Source organism: Cyprinus carpio, chromosome B9 (genome assembly GCF_018340385.1).
Source record: "Cyprinus carpio isolate SPL01 chromosome B9, ASM1834038v1, whole genome shotgun sequence".
In the NCBI taxonomy this organism is placed as follows: Eukaryota; Metazoa; Chordata; class Actinopteri; order Cypriniformes; family Cyprinidae; genus Cyprinus; species Cyprinus carpio.
The window spans coordinates 5,335,377-5,354,911 of record NC_056605.1 but is presented as its reverse complement, the minus strand read 5'-3'; the positions used below and the strand labels follow the sequence as shown (position 1 = coordinate 5,354,911).

At 35.4% G+C, this 19,535-nt stretch overlaps 1 protein-coding gene across 7 annotated transcripts in view; it reads left to right on the top strand.

Annotated features, from left to right (window-relative positions):
• Nucleotides 1-19,535, top strand: part of LOC109077090 (oxysterol-binding protein-related protein 6-like) — a 75,906-nt gene that overhangs the window by 16,946 nt on the left and 39,425 nt on the right. For 2 of the 7 annotated variants that reach the window (XM_042730711.1, XM_042730709.1), the window contains exons 2-9: nt 11,891-12,168; nt 15,183-15,305; nt 16,187-16,240; nt 16,757-16,870; nt 17,105-17,275; nt 17,567-17,675; nt 18,177-18,280; nt 18,957-19,049. In XM_042730711.1, coding sequence (XP_042586645.1) covers nt 12,022-12,168; nt 15,183-15,305; nt 16,187-16,240; nt 16,757-16,870; nt 17,105-17,275; nt 17,567-17,675; nt 18,177-18,280; nt 18,957-19,049 — 915 coding nt within the window. In that variant the 5' untranslated portion in view covers nt 11,891-12,021. Of the gene's footprint in view, nt 1-11,890; nt 12,169-15,182; nt 15,306-16,186; nt 16,241-16,756; nt 16,871-17,104; nt 17,276-17,563; nt 17,676-18,176; nt 18,281-18,956; nt 19,050-19,535 lie in introns of all 7 variants that reach the window. The other 5 variants (XM_042730710.1, XM_042730708.1, XM_042730714.1 and 2 more) reach the window with 3 other exon arrangements.

The window sequence follows — 19,535 nt, the reverse complement described above, 5'->3', positions numbered from 1 at the left end:
GTATTTTCTTTTATGTTCAACAGATGAAATAAATTATTACAGGTTTATAACAAGTTGTGGGTGTGTGAATGATGACAAAATGTAAATTTTTGGGTGAACTGTCCTTTTAAGTCAGACAGTCCACCGTGAACAACTGAAATGCCTCTCTGCAAACTGCACTTTCATCGTTAGTTACTGGACAGACACACTGATTACTTTCCCATTCAGCCCTACATCTGGAGAGTCTTGTGTTCAGAGGGCAGATGTGAGCTCCTAGATGTTTTAAACCACGCAGGTTTGTTTAACGCATGCTGCTTTCGTGTGAAAGGGCTTTAATGAAGCCCACGAATGTCCTTGTAATTTGCTTCAACATTTCAGAACTTTATGAAAGATTATTTTAGGGAAGGTTTGAGTGGTGTATGCGTGTGAGGAATTGGAAGAAAGCAGGGTATGGGTGTTTCTAAAGCAAACTCAGCGTCATCTCGCATCTGGTTAAAAACTAAGCTCAGAATCGATTCTGAAATTCTCAGATTCGATCCAGAAACATTGGAGACGATTTTTTCTCCCACCCCTATTACGTACTGTCCCTCGTACTCATTTAAAGCTAAAAGGGGATCAGGCCTTTGCTGTTGGTGGGCTGAGGCTCTGGAATAGTCTTCCTGCAGGAACTTAGAGAGGTCTCATCTTTCGTCAAAAACTACTTCTTGTCTTTAGCCTTTGAGAGGGTGGGTTTGTCTTTGTTGTTTAATAGGATGTGTCTTGTTTCAAGTTGTGTGTTTTGATGACGTGCTTTTTGATTGTACAGCACCTTGGTCTGCAGTTGCATTTAAAAAGCTCTATAAAAAAAAAGAAAAAAAAAAAATTTAAAATCACAAAAACCTGTAGTCCACCCATTTCACTTGCCTTTTTCAAAACAAGTTTAAAGGGAAAAATGAAAATTTTGTCATTAATCACTTTCCCCCATGTAGTTCCAAACCCGTAAAAGCTTTGTTTGTCTTCGGAACACAATTTAAGATATTTTGTACGCTCTTCTGTGTCAGCCACGCTGCGCTGATGCGCTGTTGTCTTTCAAACTAAAGTGTAAATACATGTAAAAAACATTAGGGATGCACCGGTCTTTTTTCGGCCCGCGTGCACGGCCCGCGTGCACTTTTTTTTTTCGGCCGATTTTTCCGGAAATGCGCCCGCGTGCACAGACTGCATTGTAATCATTCGCTATCATGTCATTTGTGTGGAAGTATTTCGAAATCTATGTGCAGGACACGGGCAGTCGTTTCGCACTGGAAGTGCAGAGCTACATGTCTGAGGCACAGATAGCAGGAAGCGAACAGCCTACTGCACAAAATAAGAGCCCCTTTCCTGCGCTAAATGAAGCTGCGCGAGCGTACTGTACCTGTCCGCGCCCTGCACAAGCGCAGAAAGTGAAGGGATGTTCAGCTCAACTTCTCGCGTGTTGGATAAGAAACGAAAAGGACTAAAATGCTTTTTTTTTTTTTTTTTTTTTTTGTAAAGTAGAACTTGCATACATGTTTGAGAGGCCAGAAGTAAAGGTCAGTTCTGTATAAGATGATTATTTTTATTTTACCTTAAAATTACAAAGACTTAATTTGATTTAAAAATCACCTGCTGTAGCACACTGAAAAAAAGTGTTTCATTCATCCAATTAAAAAATGTTAGGGTAATCAATCACATCTATATTTTTTTAACTTGACACATTAGTTATTTATTTTTCATTGGCTCAAGTAAAAAAAAATATAGATGTGAATCATTACCCAATTTATTAATTTTTTTTAATTGGACAAAAGAAACACTTTGCATCTTTGTTTTATTCGCACCAACATTATTTGATTTTAACATTTTGGAATAATTTATTTATATAGCATACTTTTATTTAGTATCACTGGTAAAGACCTTTTTTTATTTAAAACCAAATGTAAAAACGAAAACAAATACTGAATGCTGATTAAGAAACATCTTCTTGAATGTGTGTTGATTGTGTTGTTTGGATTGTAGAACTATGCAGTTTATGTAGTTTCAACCCAATTAAAAAAAAAAAAGCTAAATGCTGATGTCTGTACCATCTATGTTTGTATTGAATGTAGGCTACTTACTGTGCAGTCACTGCCGTTAATTTCAGATGGTTACGGTTATTGTTTTCAATAGCCAAAACCAGTTTGGCCTATTAAATACCAAATAAACATCTTGTTTATGCATACTTTCCTTGTTTCTTGTTTGTTGCTTAAAAAAAATAAAAATAAATCGGAAATCGGTATCGGAATCGGCCAGTTTGCTTGTAAAAAATCGGTATCGGAATCGGCCATGAAAAATCATGATCGGTGCATCCCTAAAAAACATATACTTGTGGCTCGGCTGACACAGAAGAGCGTAGCCACCTGCGCACTGCTCAAATTCCCCAAAATATTTCAACTCTCATCTTGAGAGACACAGAGGAGAGGAATTGTTGAATAAAGACGTTATTTTTGTTTTCTTCGTGTACAAAAAGTATTCTCGTTGCTTCATAACATTACGGTTGAATCACTGATGGCAGATTAACTATTCTGAAGATGTCTTTCATACTTTTCTGGACCTTGACACTGTAATTTATTTGCCTGTTAATGGGACAGTCCCAAGCCTCCCGGTTTTCATCCAAAAAATCTTAAATTGTGTTCTGAAGACGAATGAAGCTTTTATTGGTTTGGAATGACATGGAGGTAAGAGATTAATGACAAAAATTTTATTTTGCGGTGGAGTAACGCTTTAAGGTTTAAAAAAATTGTAAGTGGATATTACTGAGGTATTTTATGTTGTAGAATAAAACATGAAAATATCTTGAGCTCATGTTAAACACAGACCTTATTTCAGGCACCAAAAGGATGTTAAGGACTTAAGGATGTTGGACCCGGAAGTGCTAAAATGCTTACTCATTTCTAGGGATATGCCGGTATCAAATTTTCCTGTTGCGATTAATTGATAATGTTTTGTCACGGTATGCGGTATTATCACGGTATTGAAATTTAGTTTCAAAAAAGTGGTCATAATACAGTATAACAGGTTAAATAACTTTTTTCTTATAAAAAAAAATAACTGAACATTTAAATACAATAAAGCAATACAGAAAAAAATATATATAAAGTTAAAAGTTTTACACATTAAAGTGCAAAAGAACTATAAAGACCAATAGGTATCACTTTACAATAAGACCTCATTAGTTAACCTTAGTTAATGCATTAACATTCAAGGCAAGGCAAGTTTATTTATATAGCACATTTTGTACACAATGGTAATTCAAAGTGCTTTACATAAAAGAAAGTAAAAAAAATCATGAAGAATAATAACCACAAAAAAAAAAACTAATTTAAGATTAAACTAATTAAAGCAATTTAAGAACTTTGAAAATTATTTAAAAATAGACTTAAAAAGAATTTAAGACAGTTTAAAAATAGAAAATGATTTTACATAAAATACAGTGCAATACATAAAATACAGTGTAATCAGTTTGTACATCGCATAGTGCTCATTCAATAAATGCACAGCTAAAAAATGAGCAATAGCTACATTTGCTATAGAAGTTATTAATCTTTGTTAAAAAATATGTCTTAGTTCATGTTAGCTCATTAAATAACACAGATGCAACTTTCAATTTTAACAATGTGTTATTAAATATGGAATACCTCAGATTAATGAATGTTCAGAAGAATTTTTCATTGGCAGTTTGTTAACTAAAGAAGCCCTAATGTAAAGTGTGAATGAACAATAAAGAATCAAAACACTTTCAACCAATATCTAGGGCATGTTGTAGTCCAGATTAAAAAAAAAAAAGTTTGAAAATAAATATAAGCCTATTAAGTCTAAATATTAAAATATTTGGCTCTGTGATGAACACCATAGCAAATCCACAAATCTGAATGGCTATTTAAAATTATTTAAATGTGGTTTAGAAAGTAGCATCTGATTTATTTATGGGGTTTACAGAGTGAGGGCTGCATTTTAGCGCCATCTGCTGTCAGAGAGTAAATGTGCTTTCATTCAGCGCGTCTCTCACGTGTTCCCCCATGTGCTTCTCTTACGTGCTTGTTTACATCAGAGCGCACGCTTCTTTCAAGCAGCATACAGCGGTGTTGTGCATTTGAGCAGTTGATGGGAAAAATATTCTTAAAATGCATTCCAAATTCTGAATCATTTGTAATATATAATTATTCACGGTATTTAGAAGTGCCCACGATAACAATATCGTGCATATTCATTACCGCGATATATCGCATTACCGAATACCGGCACAAGTCTACTCATTTCCAGGTTTTGGCCTGTAAAATATCCTTACATAGGACCCTATGAAATCCGTTTTATTTTTTTCCCAAATTCAGTTTTTTTGTTTTCCAAATTCTTTTTTTTTCTCCATTTAAATTTTTCTGAACTCCTTTTTAAAGGATTAGTTCACCCAAAAATTAAAATTAGCCCATGTTTTACTGACCCTCAAAGCATCCTAGTTGTATATGACTTTCTTCTTTCAGATGAATCCAATCGGAGTTATATTAAAAAATTTCCTTGCTCTTCCAAGCGCTGGAATGGGAGTAGGTGGGTGTTTTTGTTCAAAAGTCCAAAAGTAGTCAAATAAAGTGCATGCATCTATAATAAACGTGCCTCACATGGCTCCGGGGGGTGAATAAAGTCCTCCTTCAGTAGCTAATCGATGCGTTTTTGTAAGGAAATATGCTTATTTAAAATGTTATAAAAACTTTTTTCTCACTTCCGCTGATTGTCATACGAGCAAACCATTCTGGGCGGATGACGTAGGACGTATGCGCCGCACACATGCCTGTGAGATATGCTGGTCTCATCAGTTTGTTTTCAGGAGCAAAGTTTCCTTACTTTACCAAAGGAAAACCAGTCTCCTCTTGGCTTATATCGAAATCCTCCTACATTCTTCTTTAGAAATCCTCGTTTTGTTCTTCTAATTTGTGACCGGCATTTTGTTTTGCTGTTTCTCCCCCATGCTTCTGCGTTCATCACTAATCACTGTGGTGTGCGCGACACGTACGTCCTACATCATCCGCCCGGAGCGGCTCACACGAATGACAGTCAGCGGAATTAAGAAAAAAGTACTGTGTTGTTTATTTACATTTTTCTGGTTATCAAATGAAGGCATAAAAAATGAAAATGAAACAAATTACATTTTTTGGTCAATTAATGGGATTTTTCTAGTCAAATTAAAACATCGAAGATATGTTCTGTGATTATTCCTTAAAAAAATAAAGTTTTGTTAATTTTTTCAACAGTAGTAGTAGTAGCCAAGCTGTATTACTTACATTCTACTGAATGATAGTAATATATTTCTGCCACAATGTCTTCAAGTTAAACCGAACTTTTATTTTGACGGGTTGCTGTTCATACATATGACACTAGTTCTACTCAAATGAAAGGGTAAAATGCTCATGGATTGACTCTCAGTGCAGTTCTGGGGAAGTTGTTCATGTATTTGTGAACTCATTTAGGTGAGAAGGCAGACGCTGTAATCACCGCGAGCGTTACACGCGCTTCAGTGTGTGTTTAGGAAACAAAACTGCACATCTGCGTCATTCATCTGCACAGAGACATGCAGAACATGAACGATGCATATTCAAAATGCTTTTTTTTTTTTTTTTTTTCAGGGTGTAAGATGTCTAGACAATGGAAAACATTCAGGAAACCTGCTTGCAAACAGTCATTGTTTTTGTAGTTCATGGTTACGTTAGTGGTGAAGAAATTACACACTTCAAATGTTTTTTACTGTAAGTGTACCAGATAGCAACTAATTCTAATTATAAATGGACAACTTCTCTTTTTTTCTCTTCCACTTTCCATTCTACTGCCCACAGTACTCATCTTTGTTTCTTCCTCTTTGTGTTTTTGTGTGGCTTCATCAGGAGCCTGTGTGAAGAGGATCTAAGTGTTTTATGCTGTGCTAATGTTCAGTGACAGAGCTGGAGCTTTGTATGAGCAACTTCTTCATTTGTCATCGGCTGCTGGAAAGATGACATTGTTCTGGGCTAATGCGCATTGTGTCCTTGTTTAGCATAATCTACTTCATAAAAAACATTCCTGCTGGCCTCCATCGCTCACTTCTCTTCTGATTCACAGTGGAATATTCCAGTGGAACAGGCTGGTCCTCTCGGAGATAATGGAGCATTCTGGCCTTGAATCTAGTGTTTGCTGCTTTGACCTGCTAGAACTGCATATGCTACTCAGATCCAGAGCATCTAAATAGCACCAAAGTGTCAAATATTTGCTTCTTTTTTTTGTTTATCTATTTTTTATTTTTTTTTCAAAATGACATGACTGTGATTTGAGTGAAAGAGATATACTTTGATATTGTTTTGTTGGTTATTTTAAAAAAAAAAAATCCAAATTTGTGAATAGATCCATTTGCTTCATCTTTTAGAAATATTCATTAGAAATGCTGTGTAGGTAATGGTTTTCTTCTTTATATTTAATATTTTATATATTTTTTTAAATAATGATTTAGTTAAAACAGCATTGACATTGATTTTCACTGTAAAACAAAAATATATATAAAAACATATTTGGTTGAAAAGATGGTTCCAATATTTAACTAAAATGTGGACAAAGAAATAAAACATTGCCATGATTAGGAAGTAAGTCATAGGAACAAATTAGGGTTAAAAAAATAAATACAAATAATAATGATCTCTATCTAATTTTCCTTGCATGCAAAGCAGTGATGCACCAAGATATCAGCAACTTGAAATTTTGAACTGATTTTTTTAGGGCCAAACTTATTGACCAAGTGATGTTTAATTTTGTGATGATCATCATCAAATAATATCATCATCAATAATTAATCATATCAACCACCCACCAACCAACAAAAAATAATAAGAATCATTTTTATTTACAATCAAACATACTTTTTTTTTTAACCAATTCCCAACCTCTACTGTCATTCATAATCCATGCATTTTATTGCTATGGCTGTATGAACTGGCATTGAGGAGACAAGATGCGCTGCTTGATTTGTCAATAAAAAGACAGAAAAGGCCAATAAGCTGGAAGGAAAAAAGCATACATAAGAAAAATGGCTTATTCATATAAAGATTGCATTTTTAAATAGTCTGTAGCTGGAAATATCAATATGAAATTAAAATGAACATTAGTTATTTAATATTCAAGGAGTAACATTTAAAAAAAAAAAAAAAAACATTTGACTTTACAAATGATTTATCTTTTTTTATGTAATTTACAGGTAATAAAAGTAATTGATATCACCAAGCCTTTTTAAATGTATTTCATTTTAAATACAATTTATGATTGCATATTATAATTGTAGCTAAAGAGACTGAAAACAGTGTTTCATTAAATGTTTTCAATATTTCCCTCATATTTTGTAATCGTTGCATCAGTGATTAGTGAACTGAAACGGTGACCACAGAGCCAGTATGAAAACTGAACCATGAGAAATTTGAAATCTTTACATTGCTAATGAACTCTTGTGACCTCTGTGTCATCATGTTTCTAATTCTCACAATTTGTTTTAAAACACGTTCATATTTTAGAAAATGTAGTTTGCATATTTGCATATTTGCATCATTAATGATTTATCTTATCACCCGCGATCCACCCACAAATAATCAAAATGCATTTTTTTATTACCCAACCCGCAGATTATCCGCAGAGCCTGTGGATATAACCACCATCCAAGCGAGCATCACTAGTGTCTTCATTAAAAAAACAAATAAATAAAAAATTAATAATGAAAAAAAACCAATAACTTTTTTAAAAAAAATTAAAAAAAAAATTTTTTTTTACCTTGCATTCCAATTAATATCAAACTTATCTGTTAACTGTTTTTGCAAAAAGTTTTTATTCATTTGTTTGCCAAGTGTTTGTCATGTTCTGACTATAAAGAATAGTTTAAAGTGCCCCTATTATGGGTTATGAAAGGTTCATATTTTGGTTTTTAGGAGTACCCAACAACAGGTTGACATGCATGCAAGGTCAAAAAACACTTTTATTGTCTTATATGTCTGCGATTATTAATTATGATTAAATGAATGATGTTTACACCTTTGTTTGAAGCAACTGCATGCCATATTTTTATATAAAAATATACAAGCTGAAAACACTAACTGAAAAACTTTTATTGTTTTTCTATAGTATTAAGCCTCAAATGTCAACTATACATTGGATTAGTTTCTTTTTTAAGTAAAAAGGTAAAAATATGCATGGTATTATAATGTTATACTAAAACTAAAATTAAAACAATGGAAAAAACCCTTAAGATAACATGTAGAAAGACCAAAAAAAGCATCTTAAGCATGCAGAATAAAATAATTTGACATTGAACGGTTAAATGCTACTTTGAATGATTATGTAATTGTGGCATCCGTAATTATAATCGCGATTAGAAATTCGATTAATTGTGCTGCCCTAGTCAGATATCCAATATATCCAGATATTCAATATCCAGATATTCAAATCCCCGAATCAGAGCTTCACTGTTACATAGATACATGTTTTTCCTGGTGTTTTGCTTATTTTAAGCAATTTGGCAATCATGCGCACTCACTCACTCCTCATTGCGGAAGCGCCCCAGATGATCTGAAAAAAACAAGCAAGCTGGAGTTTAGCGATCTAAATGAAAGCATCATTCACCCGGTCTGTGTTCTTTCATGAGATCTCGACTGTATTGTTTGCGATTGTGGTCGCTGTATAAATGCAATGTTTAAATGCAAAACTCAATCGCTGTTGTGTGAATAGAGAAACATAGGCTATGGCAATGTGAAATTACTATTAGAAATGTCACTGTTATAATATTTTTCATTTGTTTTACCAGTGTTCATAATATGGACATAGAGAGTGTATAAGTCTTTGGTATTAATTTATATATAAGAAATACCTATGTGCTTCAGCAACTAGCTCCCCATCTGAGAGGGTTTTTAGTGCCAGTGGGAACAGTTTTTTGCCAGAGAGCTTCTCTTAAACCAGAGACAGTAGACTTGTGTTCTTAGCTAAAAACTTGTAAAAAATACTTATCCCAGCTTAATTATTTCCCCCAGTTGCACAGTTTAAATTGTGAATTGCATGCACTAAAAAAGGTGACAGAATGCACTTTCTTTACTTGTTTTGCACTACTTCAGTTACATGTGTTAATTTAATAAAAAGCATTAAGGGATCACTTGGTCTAGAGCTTTTTATTATTTAAATGCAAATGCAAACATATCGAGATATATATCGAATATCATAAAAAGTTTGACAATATGGAGATATAATTTTTTTTTATATATCGCCCAGCCCTACAGTGGAAGAGAGTGAAGGTGCGTCGTCCATCTTTTTTTATGGTTATGCCTGATAAAGCAGCGTTTGTGAGCGCAGCGCAGATTTGTGTACAGCGTTACAGAGGAAACAGCTATTTTACCACTCCAAAAGCGGCACCTTATGGCAAAGAATGAATTTGCATTTTCATCCAGAACAATGCCAAAAGACCAACAAGTCAAGATGAAATGGCTTGGGATTCGTTTTAAAAATGACTTGTTTCAATGATTGAGAGTCGACTTTTTCTTTTGAGAGATAATAACTTTATACACGGTATACTTTCAGATTTAAAACTTTGCTAGATGTTTTCATTCACTTAGAGCTGTGTTACACACTGCATGAAAGGTTGTTTTCAAAAATCCATAATAGGGGCACTTTAAAAACACAGTTAACTGGCTGGTTTCTACAGCTTTTACTCAGGAGCAAAAATCTGTCTTTAAACTTGAAAGAAATAAAGATTATGACATTTATCATGATAATTATCGATGTTGACTGAACAATTTTATTGTAATAATTTTTTGGGCATATCACTCAGCCTTAGAACAAATTCTTAATTTGTGGTCACAATATATATTTTGTCTTCTGCATGTCATGCGTGGAACTTTGTGTATTTGAGAGCAAATACATATCAATATTGATGCATTGTCTGTATATCATGGTAAATTTAACTTTTTCACCTTCACTCTCAATCTTGAGGTGTAGGGGCCGACCGATATGTGAGTCTTAGGGCTGATGCCGATACCGATTATTACAGATCAAGTAGACCGATAACCGATATATTTCTGGTGTAAAAATAACAAGGGTTCTGACAATAACTTTCTTTAAATGCTTTTAAATTATCTGCAAATCAGTTTTGAAAATGATTGATACAGTAACCAAAAAAATGCTTAATATCGTTGCGGATAATCAGCCAGGCCGATAACAGTCGACTCCTATAGAGGTGTTAGAGCTGAGAAGGTGAGTAAGAGTAAAAATAAACACTGAGACCTGCTTCATTAACTGGAGACAACCTTACTGGACCGTTTCCAGAGCGTCTGCTGCTAATATATCAGCTGTTTCACACGTTCACACTGACTGCGTGTGTGTGTGTGCTGCTGATGGAGAATTTTCTTCTCACTTGTGTAAACTGTGACAAGACCTAAAAGCACAGAGAAAAATAAATCAATAAGCGAGTTTGTGCTTTCAATTCAGTATATCAGTCAACTCATTGAGATGTTAGTTGAGCTCGATGCAGGTTTCATTTATCAAAGTGTGAAGCTGTTGTGGAGGGAAAATGGCAAATAAGTTGCTGATGGAAACATTAGGACTTCACGTAGCGATTCGAGCTTCTGATGCGTGTTTCCCCGCGTCTCCCCCGGGCTCCCACGGCTCAGTTAATGTGCTGGAGGAGGGCTGGAAGCCCTTCAATTATAGATGTGTGTGTTCATTCAGTGTTTGTGTTTCCCCCAGAGTGCTTGCTAAGCATGTTTGTGTTAGGAAGGCCATTACAGATGTATCCTGTTATCTCACTTGTAACTGTGCCCACTATTGAAACAGCTTTTCTTAAACTGTCTCACACGACTGTAGCGCTGGCCCATCAGGATGAGTGTGCGTGTTCCTTTGGGTCTAATTAAGCTGGTCAGAGCATCTCCATACTGCATGACTAATCAATACTGCTGCAGGAAGACACATGCAGAGGGTGTAACACATACAGTAGGACACACATTTACACTCATGGTTACACTGTACTCACAGGATGTCCAAAACAACATACATTATACTTTCCTCCTCAAAACACTTTTGCACATCTGAACAGTGCATTTGATGTAGCTATATAATGAAATCATTAAGTTGAAATGGAATCCGAACCTGAATCATTAAGTTCCTTGTGATCCCCAACCCTAGTGAAGCCTGTAACTCAAGAACTGTCATACGGTCCATAGAGCGATGCTTAATGACACTGACAGGGCGAAAAACATAACGATCCTTGCTCGATGCTCATTGGACAGTATCCCTGATCAATGACCATCCAATTTCCAACCTCTACTGTCATTCATAATCCATGCATTTTATTGCTATGGCTGTATGAACTGGCTTTGAGGAGACAAGATGCGCTGCTTGATTTGTCAATAAAAAGACAGAAAAGGTCAATAAGCTGGAAAGAAAAAGCATGCATAAGAAAAATGGTTTATTCATATAAAGATTGCATTTTTAAATAGTCTATAGCTGGAAATGTCAACAAGAAATGTTAATATTCAAGGAGTAACATTTGAAAAAAACAAAAAACATTTGGCTTTACAAATGTAATTTACAGGTAATAAAAGTAATTGATATCACCAAGCCTTTTTAAATGTATTTCATTTTAAATACATTTTATGATTGCATATTATAATTGTAGCTGAAGAGACTGAATACAGTGTTACATGAAATGTTTTCAATATTTCCCTCATATTTTGTAATCGTTGCATCAGTGATTGCGACATTAAGTGTTAAGTGAACTGAAACGGTGACCACAGAGCCAGTATGAAAACTGAACCATGAGAAATTTGAAATCTTTACACTGCTAATGAACTCTGTGACCTCTGTGTCATCATGTTTCTAATTCTCACAATTTGTGTTTCAGGTGAAAGTGCTCAATAGTTTGGCTGCACAAGAATTCACTGGTCATGCTGTGCTGTGGAGGGACACGAAGAGACGCTAAATAAGAAAGGACAAGAGAGACGAGAGAGGAGACATTAGACAGCATCCGCTATCATGTCTCGCCATCAAAGCCGAGCCACCAGCCTGGAGGAGAAGGGAGCCACGCCCATCCACAGGAGCTCCGCCCCCTCACACAAGAGCTCCACCCCCACTCACAAAAGCGTATCCTCTTCCTCTTCATCTCAGAGAGACAGTCGACAGGTAAGACCTGACAGAGTTTGTGCTACAGTGACAGAGTCTTTGAAGAAATTATTTTCAGATTATTTTTGTCCATGTGGATTAACAACAACAAAAAAATGCTTCAACAAAGAGTTATAAACTGTGAAATTAAACCAACCAACTCCAAGATAAATCAAGACAATACAAGTCATCTAGGCACTGAAAACAGTTTGGTTCACATTGTTTTACAGTGATTAATAATAAAATTAAATTAATAGAAAAAAAAAAAAAAAAAAAAAAAAAAATATATATATATATATATATATATATATATATATATATATATATAAACAAGCTCACAAGTGTACTTTTCAAATTTATTATTAATATTTATTTATATTTAATTATATATTAATATATAATAATATTTTAAATACAGTATTATATAGAGACCTGATTACTGCTTTGACAATGTTTCTTGGGTTGGTGCTCTTTTCATTTCCTTGCTAACAAATTCTTTGAGGATTTTTCTACCTGTGATTTTTCTCACATACATTGTTTTTAATTAAAAGCTGTAGCCCTAAAGAAATGAATAGTACTGATGTACTGATATGTTTATGATGATGATGTCATGTTAGTAGCCTTAGCCTAATAGCCAGCCAACATCTTGAAATCACAGGACTAGATGAATAATACACAATTTATTCGTTCTTACTCCCGTTATATCCAGCATTTTCACTAACAGAATAAAATATTTAATGATTTGTTTTGCATTAAATAAAAAGAGTGGTGGCTACAAAATATAACACAGCTAATGTGAGAGCGGTTCACTCGCACTGTCCGATCAATACAGATGAATACTGATTAATACACTTCAGCAAGAGGGCAGATTAACCTCACCTCTCTGTCAGCTGTTACCATGGTGACAGTGGGAGCAGAATGTTAGTTGTCATTAATGTAAACTAATAAGCGATGTTTGCTAAGGCAGCTGGCTCCGTTCTGATTCATACTTCAAGTTCTTTTTATATTATAAGTAGACTCAAGTAACGTTCAAGCATATTTTTCTAAGTGTACTTTATGTAAATAAAAATCAGTGTATAAACCAAGTGTACAAAATCAGTGTACTAGCATGTAAGTTTACACTTTCAACACTTTTTGAGACTAAATTGGCCCACTTTTTAGTTTACGAACGCATACTTTTAAGTGTACTTCAGGTGTGATGGTAGCAAATTACGGTTTTCAGCTATATTTCTTTTGTATTGCAACTACTGTGTACTGTGAACTACACTACAAGTGAACTTGCAGGTAGACTATCTACTTCATACACACTTTTTATTTTATGAATGTACAGTTGAAGTATAATCTCAGGAAGCTATTAGTTCAATAGTTTCTATACTGCAAGTATACTTGTAAGTTCGGCACACGTAGGGTTCACGGATTAGTTGCGAAGTTTAACCGTCATTGATAGAAAGTGTATCGTTTGCAGATGTTTGATGTAATGATTAGGGATGTAATGATTACCGCGAGCTGGTTGAAAATCGATTCAAATATGTAACGATTCCAATCGGTTGAGATGCTAAACAAATCGCGATTCATTTCATATTCTTTCTTTTTATCTTGCCTCTGTATTCTGCATATTAAAGTTCATAAGTGCAGTGCTGCTTTATTTACAGCAGAAACCAAGGAAACGCTTTAAGCTCCACCTGCTGGCAGAGAGTGCATCTGCGTCTCGTTCAGCTCGTCTGCTGTTTCTGTTTCATACTGATATGTTTTATCTATAGTTTCACAAAACTGAAGTCAAATCATTATGTTTTTGCTTCAAATTTAGAAATTATACAATCTAATTTAGATTAAAAACTGCTCGTGTTGCATGTATGCAGCATCTTTGTTTGGATCATGATTAAAATGCAGTGGTTGCCTCTGATTTTAAAGAGCACAGATAAAGCCTTATTTTGTTTATATAAAGAGATTTCCTTTATTTGTGTTACTTATTTATTTGATTTGGGGCTTGTTTTAAAATTTCAATTTAGTTTTGTTACTTACATTTACATTATATATTTACATTTTGTTATTTAGCAGATGCTTTTATTCAAAGTGACTTACAAATGAGGACAATAGAAGCAATCAAATCCAACAAAAAAGCAATGATATGCAAGTGCTATATTAGATTATTATTATAGTGTTATATTTCAATTTCACAAAGAAACGTGCAGCATTTTGTCCTAGCAATAATAAAAGGACACATTTATTTTATAATTTGTCTTCAATCTCATTTTCTTAAAAAAAAATGTGAATCGAATCGAATCGTGAAACGTTACATCTCGTAGACGTACAGAAAAATTATCTTGACAAGTATTCTCGTGAATATAGTTGCTTAAGTGAACATAAACAGAACTCTTGTTATGTGTATCATTATATTGGATCCAAAAGCATCTGAAAATCCATAATAAGATCTGAACCATGAGTTTTGTGGTCCGTTGGACCGCTAGCCTGCATTTTGCAATTCACAGTTCTTTTGAATGTCATTAAGGACATAAATGTGAATTGTTTAGTTGATTATTACTGTGCAGAGTAAAGCATGATCAATAGTTAGAAGGCAGAATTACCTTTGTTTATTCTAAAATGCTGATTATATATGTATAAATGCATATTCCAATAACTGTGGAGTTTGTGCAGATCTTTTTCAGAATGAAGGATAAACCAGAATATGCAACTTATTCTGCAGGCGTTGTGTATGTAATGGGCAAGCAGCACTCATGTTATGATCTAAAAGTGTGTAAATCTATTTATAGGAATAGTCCTCTCCCATCTCATGATTTGTGTGTTTCGCTCCGTAGAGCCTCACTGGTCTGATGTCTGTTTAATGATGTTTCTAATGAGTGTGGGGTTTTGATCAGTTGGTGAAATTAACCGTAAACAATTTCAAACTAAAATAATTTTTTTACTGTGATGTTTCCCCCCCACAAACTAAAGTAGCCGCTACAACACTTCACTGTGTATATTCATTCATATTCATACTAACACTCACTGTTTTCATCTCATGTTTCCCTTTGCAGGAGACGGATAGTTGGGAAATCATCGAGGGGCTAAGGATTGGTCAGACTCATATCCAGAGGCCAGAGAAACATGAAGGTTTTATGCTGAAGAAGAGGAAATGGCCTCTGAAGGGCTGGCACAAGGTTGGAAATGACTACCACCAGCTGGTTTCCACTGGTCAGGGGTGCGTTTCCCAAAAGCATCGTTACCCAATCAACGGTCGAATGTTCCATTGTTACCAGCATAGCTCAAGGATTCAGTGTTTCCTCAAACTTTAGTTCAAATGAACATTCGCAAACAGCTTCCGTGGTAGGAGCTACAGCTCTCAACCTGTGGGTAGAAGCATAGTTTCTTGTTAGTAAGACAAGTTATGCTCTTGGGTGCAATAAGCAAGCTAACATGCATTACAATCTATACATTCCATTCTATCTAAATATAAATGCATTTTAATCTATGTATTTTAGTGCATCCTTAATAAGCACCATTTTTGAAGAGTGCACGTGAACCCTGGAGTGTGCAAAAGAGGGAACCTGCGATGAATCAAACATCAAATGAAGCAACATGACGGGGAACAAAGAATATTAAATTAGTCATCAGGTGCCGTGTTCAATACAGCAGCATCTTAGCGATCTCTAATCGGTGAAATAGCAGAGGTTATTACTCCACCACATGTGTGTGACGTCATTAAAACAGCCCTAAATTGTTGAACTAATGTGGTTCAAACGGCGGAGATGCGACTGTGTTCGGGAAACAGTCGTGACTAGCTAGTTCGTTTCCACAACAATGCGTTGTACTATGTTGATTAATGAGCGAGTTACGTCATTGTATGGGAAACGCACCCCAGGCTGGTTAAACCAGCTTCGCCAAGCTAGGAGACCAGCTTAAACCACTTAAGACCAACAATCTTGATGCTTATTCTTGGTTTTGATAAACAACGTTTTACTTGTATTTCAAACTTTATATCTTACTATTTGTATTTACAGTAAATATTAATTACATCTTTTTTTTCTCGTCTTCTACACAGCGATTTTTCGTTTTAGATAACGGGATCCTGAAGTACTCCAAATCTCCTGTAGATGTGAGTTTCTTTTAAATGCCTTCCTGTGGAGTGCTTGCAGTGCTGCTCTGTGAATAATGATGATGAGTCGAGTAGGTTGGTCAGAGAGAGACGGTGAGCTGTGATTGGCTGTCTGCTCTCGCTGTAGCGTGACTCAGATGAGCTCAGACTCAGCAGCAGAAACATCACTGAGCAATGACGCAACAAGGACAGAGTGAATGTGTGTGTGGAAACCTTGTACTGTGAAATGTGCTTTAAAGGGATAGTCCGCCCAAAAATGAACATTCTGTCATCATTTAGTTGTTCTGTATGAGTTTTTTGTCTTTCTGTTGAACACAAAGGAAGATATTTTGAAGAATTGGTCTGGTTCCCATTGACTTCTATGGTATTTTGTTCCATGCTGTATGAGTCAGTGAGGACCAATTCCTCAAATTCTTCAAAATATCTTCTTTTGTGTTCAACAGAAAAAGACTGGAAGACAGGTTTGGAAGAAGTTGAGCAGAACATGAGTATTAAATGAGTGTGTGTTTGTTTCAGACTCAGAAGGGAAAGCTTCACGGCAGTATAGACGTGGGTCTGTCTGTGATGTCCATCAAGAAAAGAGCTCGCCGCATAGATCTGGACACAGAAGAGCACATTTACCATCTGAAGGTCTGGGATTTGCTTGATCTGTATGTGCACTCATGGAAATATTGTGGAGAGAAGCAGCGTTTCTTAAGCTTCAGGCACTTTATGTCTTTGGGGTTTATTTTTATTCCTTTTTGTTGTGTAAAGGTCACATTAAATCTGCCTTGGAACTTGTTTTCATGGCTCCGTCATTTATTTTTGGCTGCTGTGAACTGGCTCTCTCCTAACTCTGCCTCTGTCTATCTCTTTCTCCTTGAAGTGAAGTCTCCAGATGTTTTTGACATCTGGGTGTTCAAGCTGCGTCACCATCGCTTGTTCCGTCAGAACGAGATTGTTCGCTCTCCTCGTGATGCTACGTTACGGACCTTCCCTCCGTCTGCCAGCGCAGAGTCACCCCAGAACACCTCTTCCAGCGCAAACCAAAACAAGGTCATTCTTGTCTTCTGTTTGTGTGTTTATGTTTTTGTCTGTAGTAATTAGAAATTAATTAAAAGTTAACATGAAACTTTTTTTTATTTATTTTATTATTAATATTGTGCACATTGTATTCACATTCAGTTCTAGCTCCATTCTGGCATGTAACAGCCATTTTTCTCCGTCCAGTTCCCAGTGGAAGCATTATGGGTCACAAATGCAGTTTCATGTTGACTATAAAAACAACATAAATCAAAACTTAGCTTCATTCAGACAGCTGTTTGTGTGTATGTGCCCTTTCAGCAGGGTAAACCCAGTGGTCTGCCCTGGCAGCTGCCGCCATCCTGTAGTAATGGACAGAGTAAAGTGGCAGCCTGGTTACAGGAGTCAGAGGAGATGGACAAGTGTGCAGAAGGTGATTACGATTTTATTTTGTAGCTCACAAAAACTGTCAAGGAGATATCAGTGCCATGTGTTACCACAAAGAAACCATATATATATGTGTGTGTGTGTGTGTGTTTATAGGCATAATAAAATAGAAAAAAAAATGATAATAATTATTAATATTATATTATTTTGGACAATAATTTAGACATCATTGTACTACTTGTACTTTATGCTGATGTCAATAAAAGATAATCTAGTATCTAGATCTAGAATCTAGTGTTGTCATTGAAAGAAATGTGAATTACAAAATAATTAAAACATTCAGATGCAATGTGGTAATGAAAATTTAAAGGGAAAAAGTATATTGATGTTATTTTCAAGTTAAATTAAAAAATCAGAAGCATCCTAACAGTACACTAAAATGGGGGGGGGGGCTTTTTGTATGATTGATCCCCTGTTGTATTTTTAAAAAACTACATTTGAGTCTCACACAAACCTGCAGAAGTTAACGTGTGTATTTGTATTTCAGATCTTGCCTACTGCCAGTCTAGTCTTTTAGAACTGAGTCAACTGCTGCAAAGTCTGGAGATCTTACAAAGGACACAGTCAGCTCCCAACTTCACCGACATGCAGGTATATCCACACACACACGCACACACACACACACACACACACACACACACACACACACACACACACACACACACACACACACACACACACACACACACACACACACACACAGCTTCTAGGTGTCTAGTATATTTGAACAGACTGTGTTGCAGACAGATTGTGTTTCTCTTGGGTGCGCTTACACTGTAAACCTATTCACAGGTTCTGACACCTACAGTATCTGATGTTTTGTCCCATCTGTTTACATTCGCTTAACACACACACACACACACACACATACATATACATTCTATATATATATAAAACTGTGTTTATATTAATACCCAGCCATTTCATTGGGTTGTACAAGTAAAAGAAAATTACTCGGCATAGCTATATTGTGAATTGGGAATTGGTTGAGAGTGTAATGCAGATCTATAATATATACAGCAGCTTTCCATAATTCAGACATCCCTAACCCTCAAATTAATTTCAACCCCTCCACCACAACAGCATAATTCTTCCTTCAGTATTTTCACTGATGTCATTCTCATCACCTCTTCTGATTAAATAAAATCTCATCACACATTTACAACATCTTCTTTTGTCACTGCCAGTGGCTTCAGTGCTTCAGTTTTCTGCTGTTAACCCTTTCACCCCTTTGCTTTGCGTGTGTGTATGTGTCCATGTTATTTAGAGTAACTGTGTAAATTTGACAAAGAAAGAAAAGCGAGTCAGCAGAAGATGGAGGACTAAAAGTGTCAGCAAAGATGCAAAATTGCAACAGCAGGTACATCTTCACAACATCCACAATCAACACTGAGAGGAATTTACTATTAGCAATATATTATTTATTGCACTGTCTGCATCATTTTAGCATCTGATTCAACAGAATTATGCAAATTGTGTAACAGTGCAAACATGGTCAGAAAATCAGGCAATTACTCTTCTTGCATACTGGTTCTGAGTTATAGAGGCCATATCTTACTACAACAATCTGGCATACTTTATTGAGACAGTACAGCATTGTTCCAACTAGAGCCCTACACAGGCTTCAAATTTAGGCCCAAGCCCGTCTTTTTTTCCTCCTTCTCCCAAAATGGCTTATACTACTGTTTCAGCTATTAAAATAGTTCAGTTTTGTATGTAATGGCAATTTTTGTTTTCTTTTATATAGTTAATTTAGAAAAACGTTTGGAATTTTTTTTGTTCGTTAAATATAAATATAAGTTTTTGTTTTTTAAAGTAACGAGCAAGCGGCCAGCGGCAGACAGTG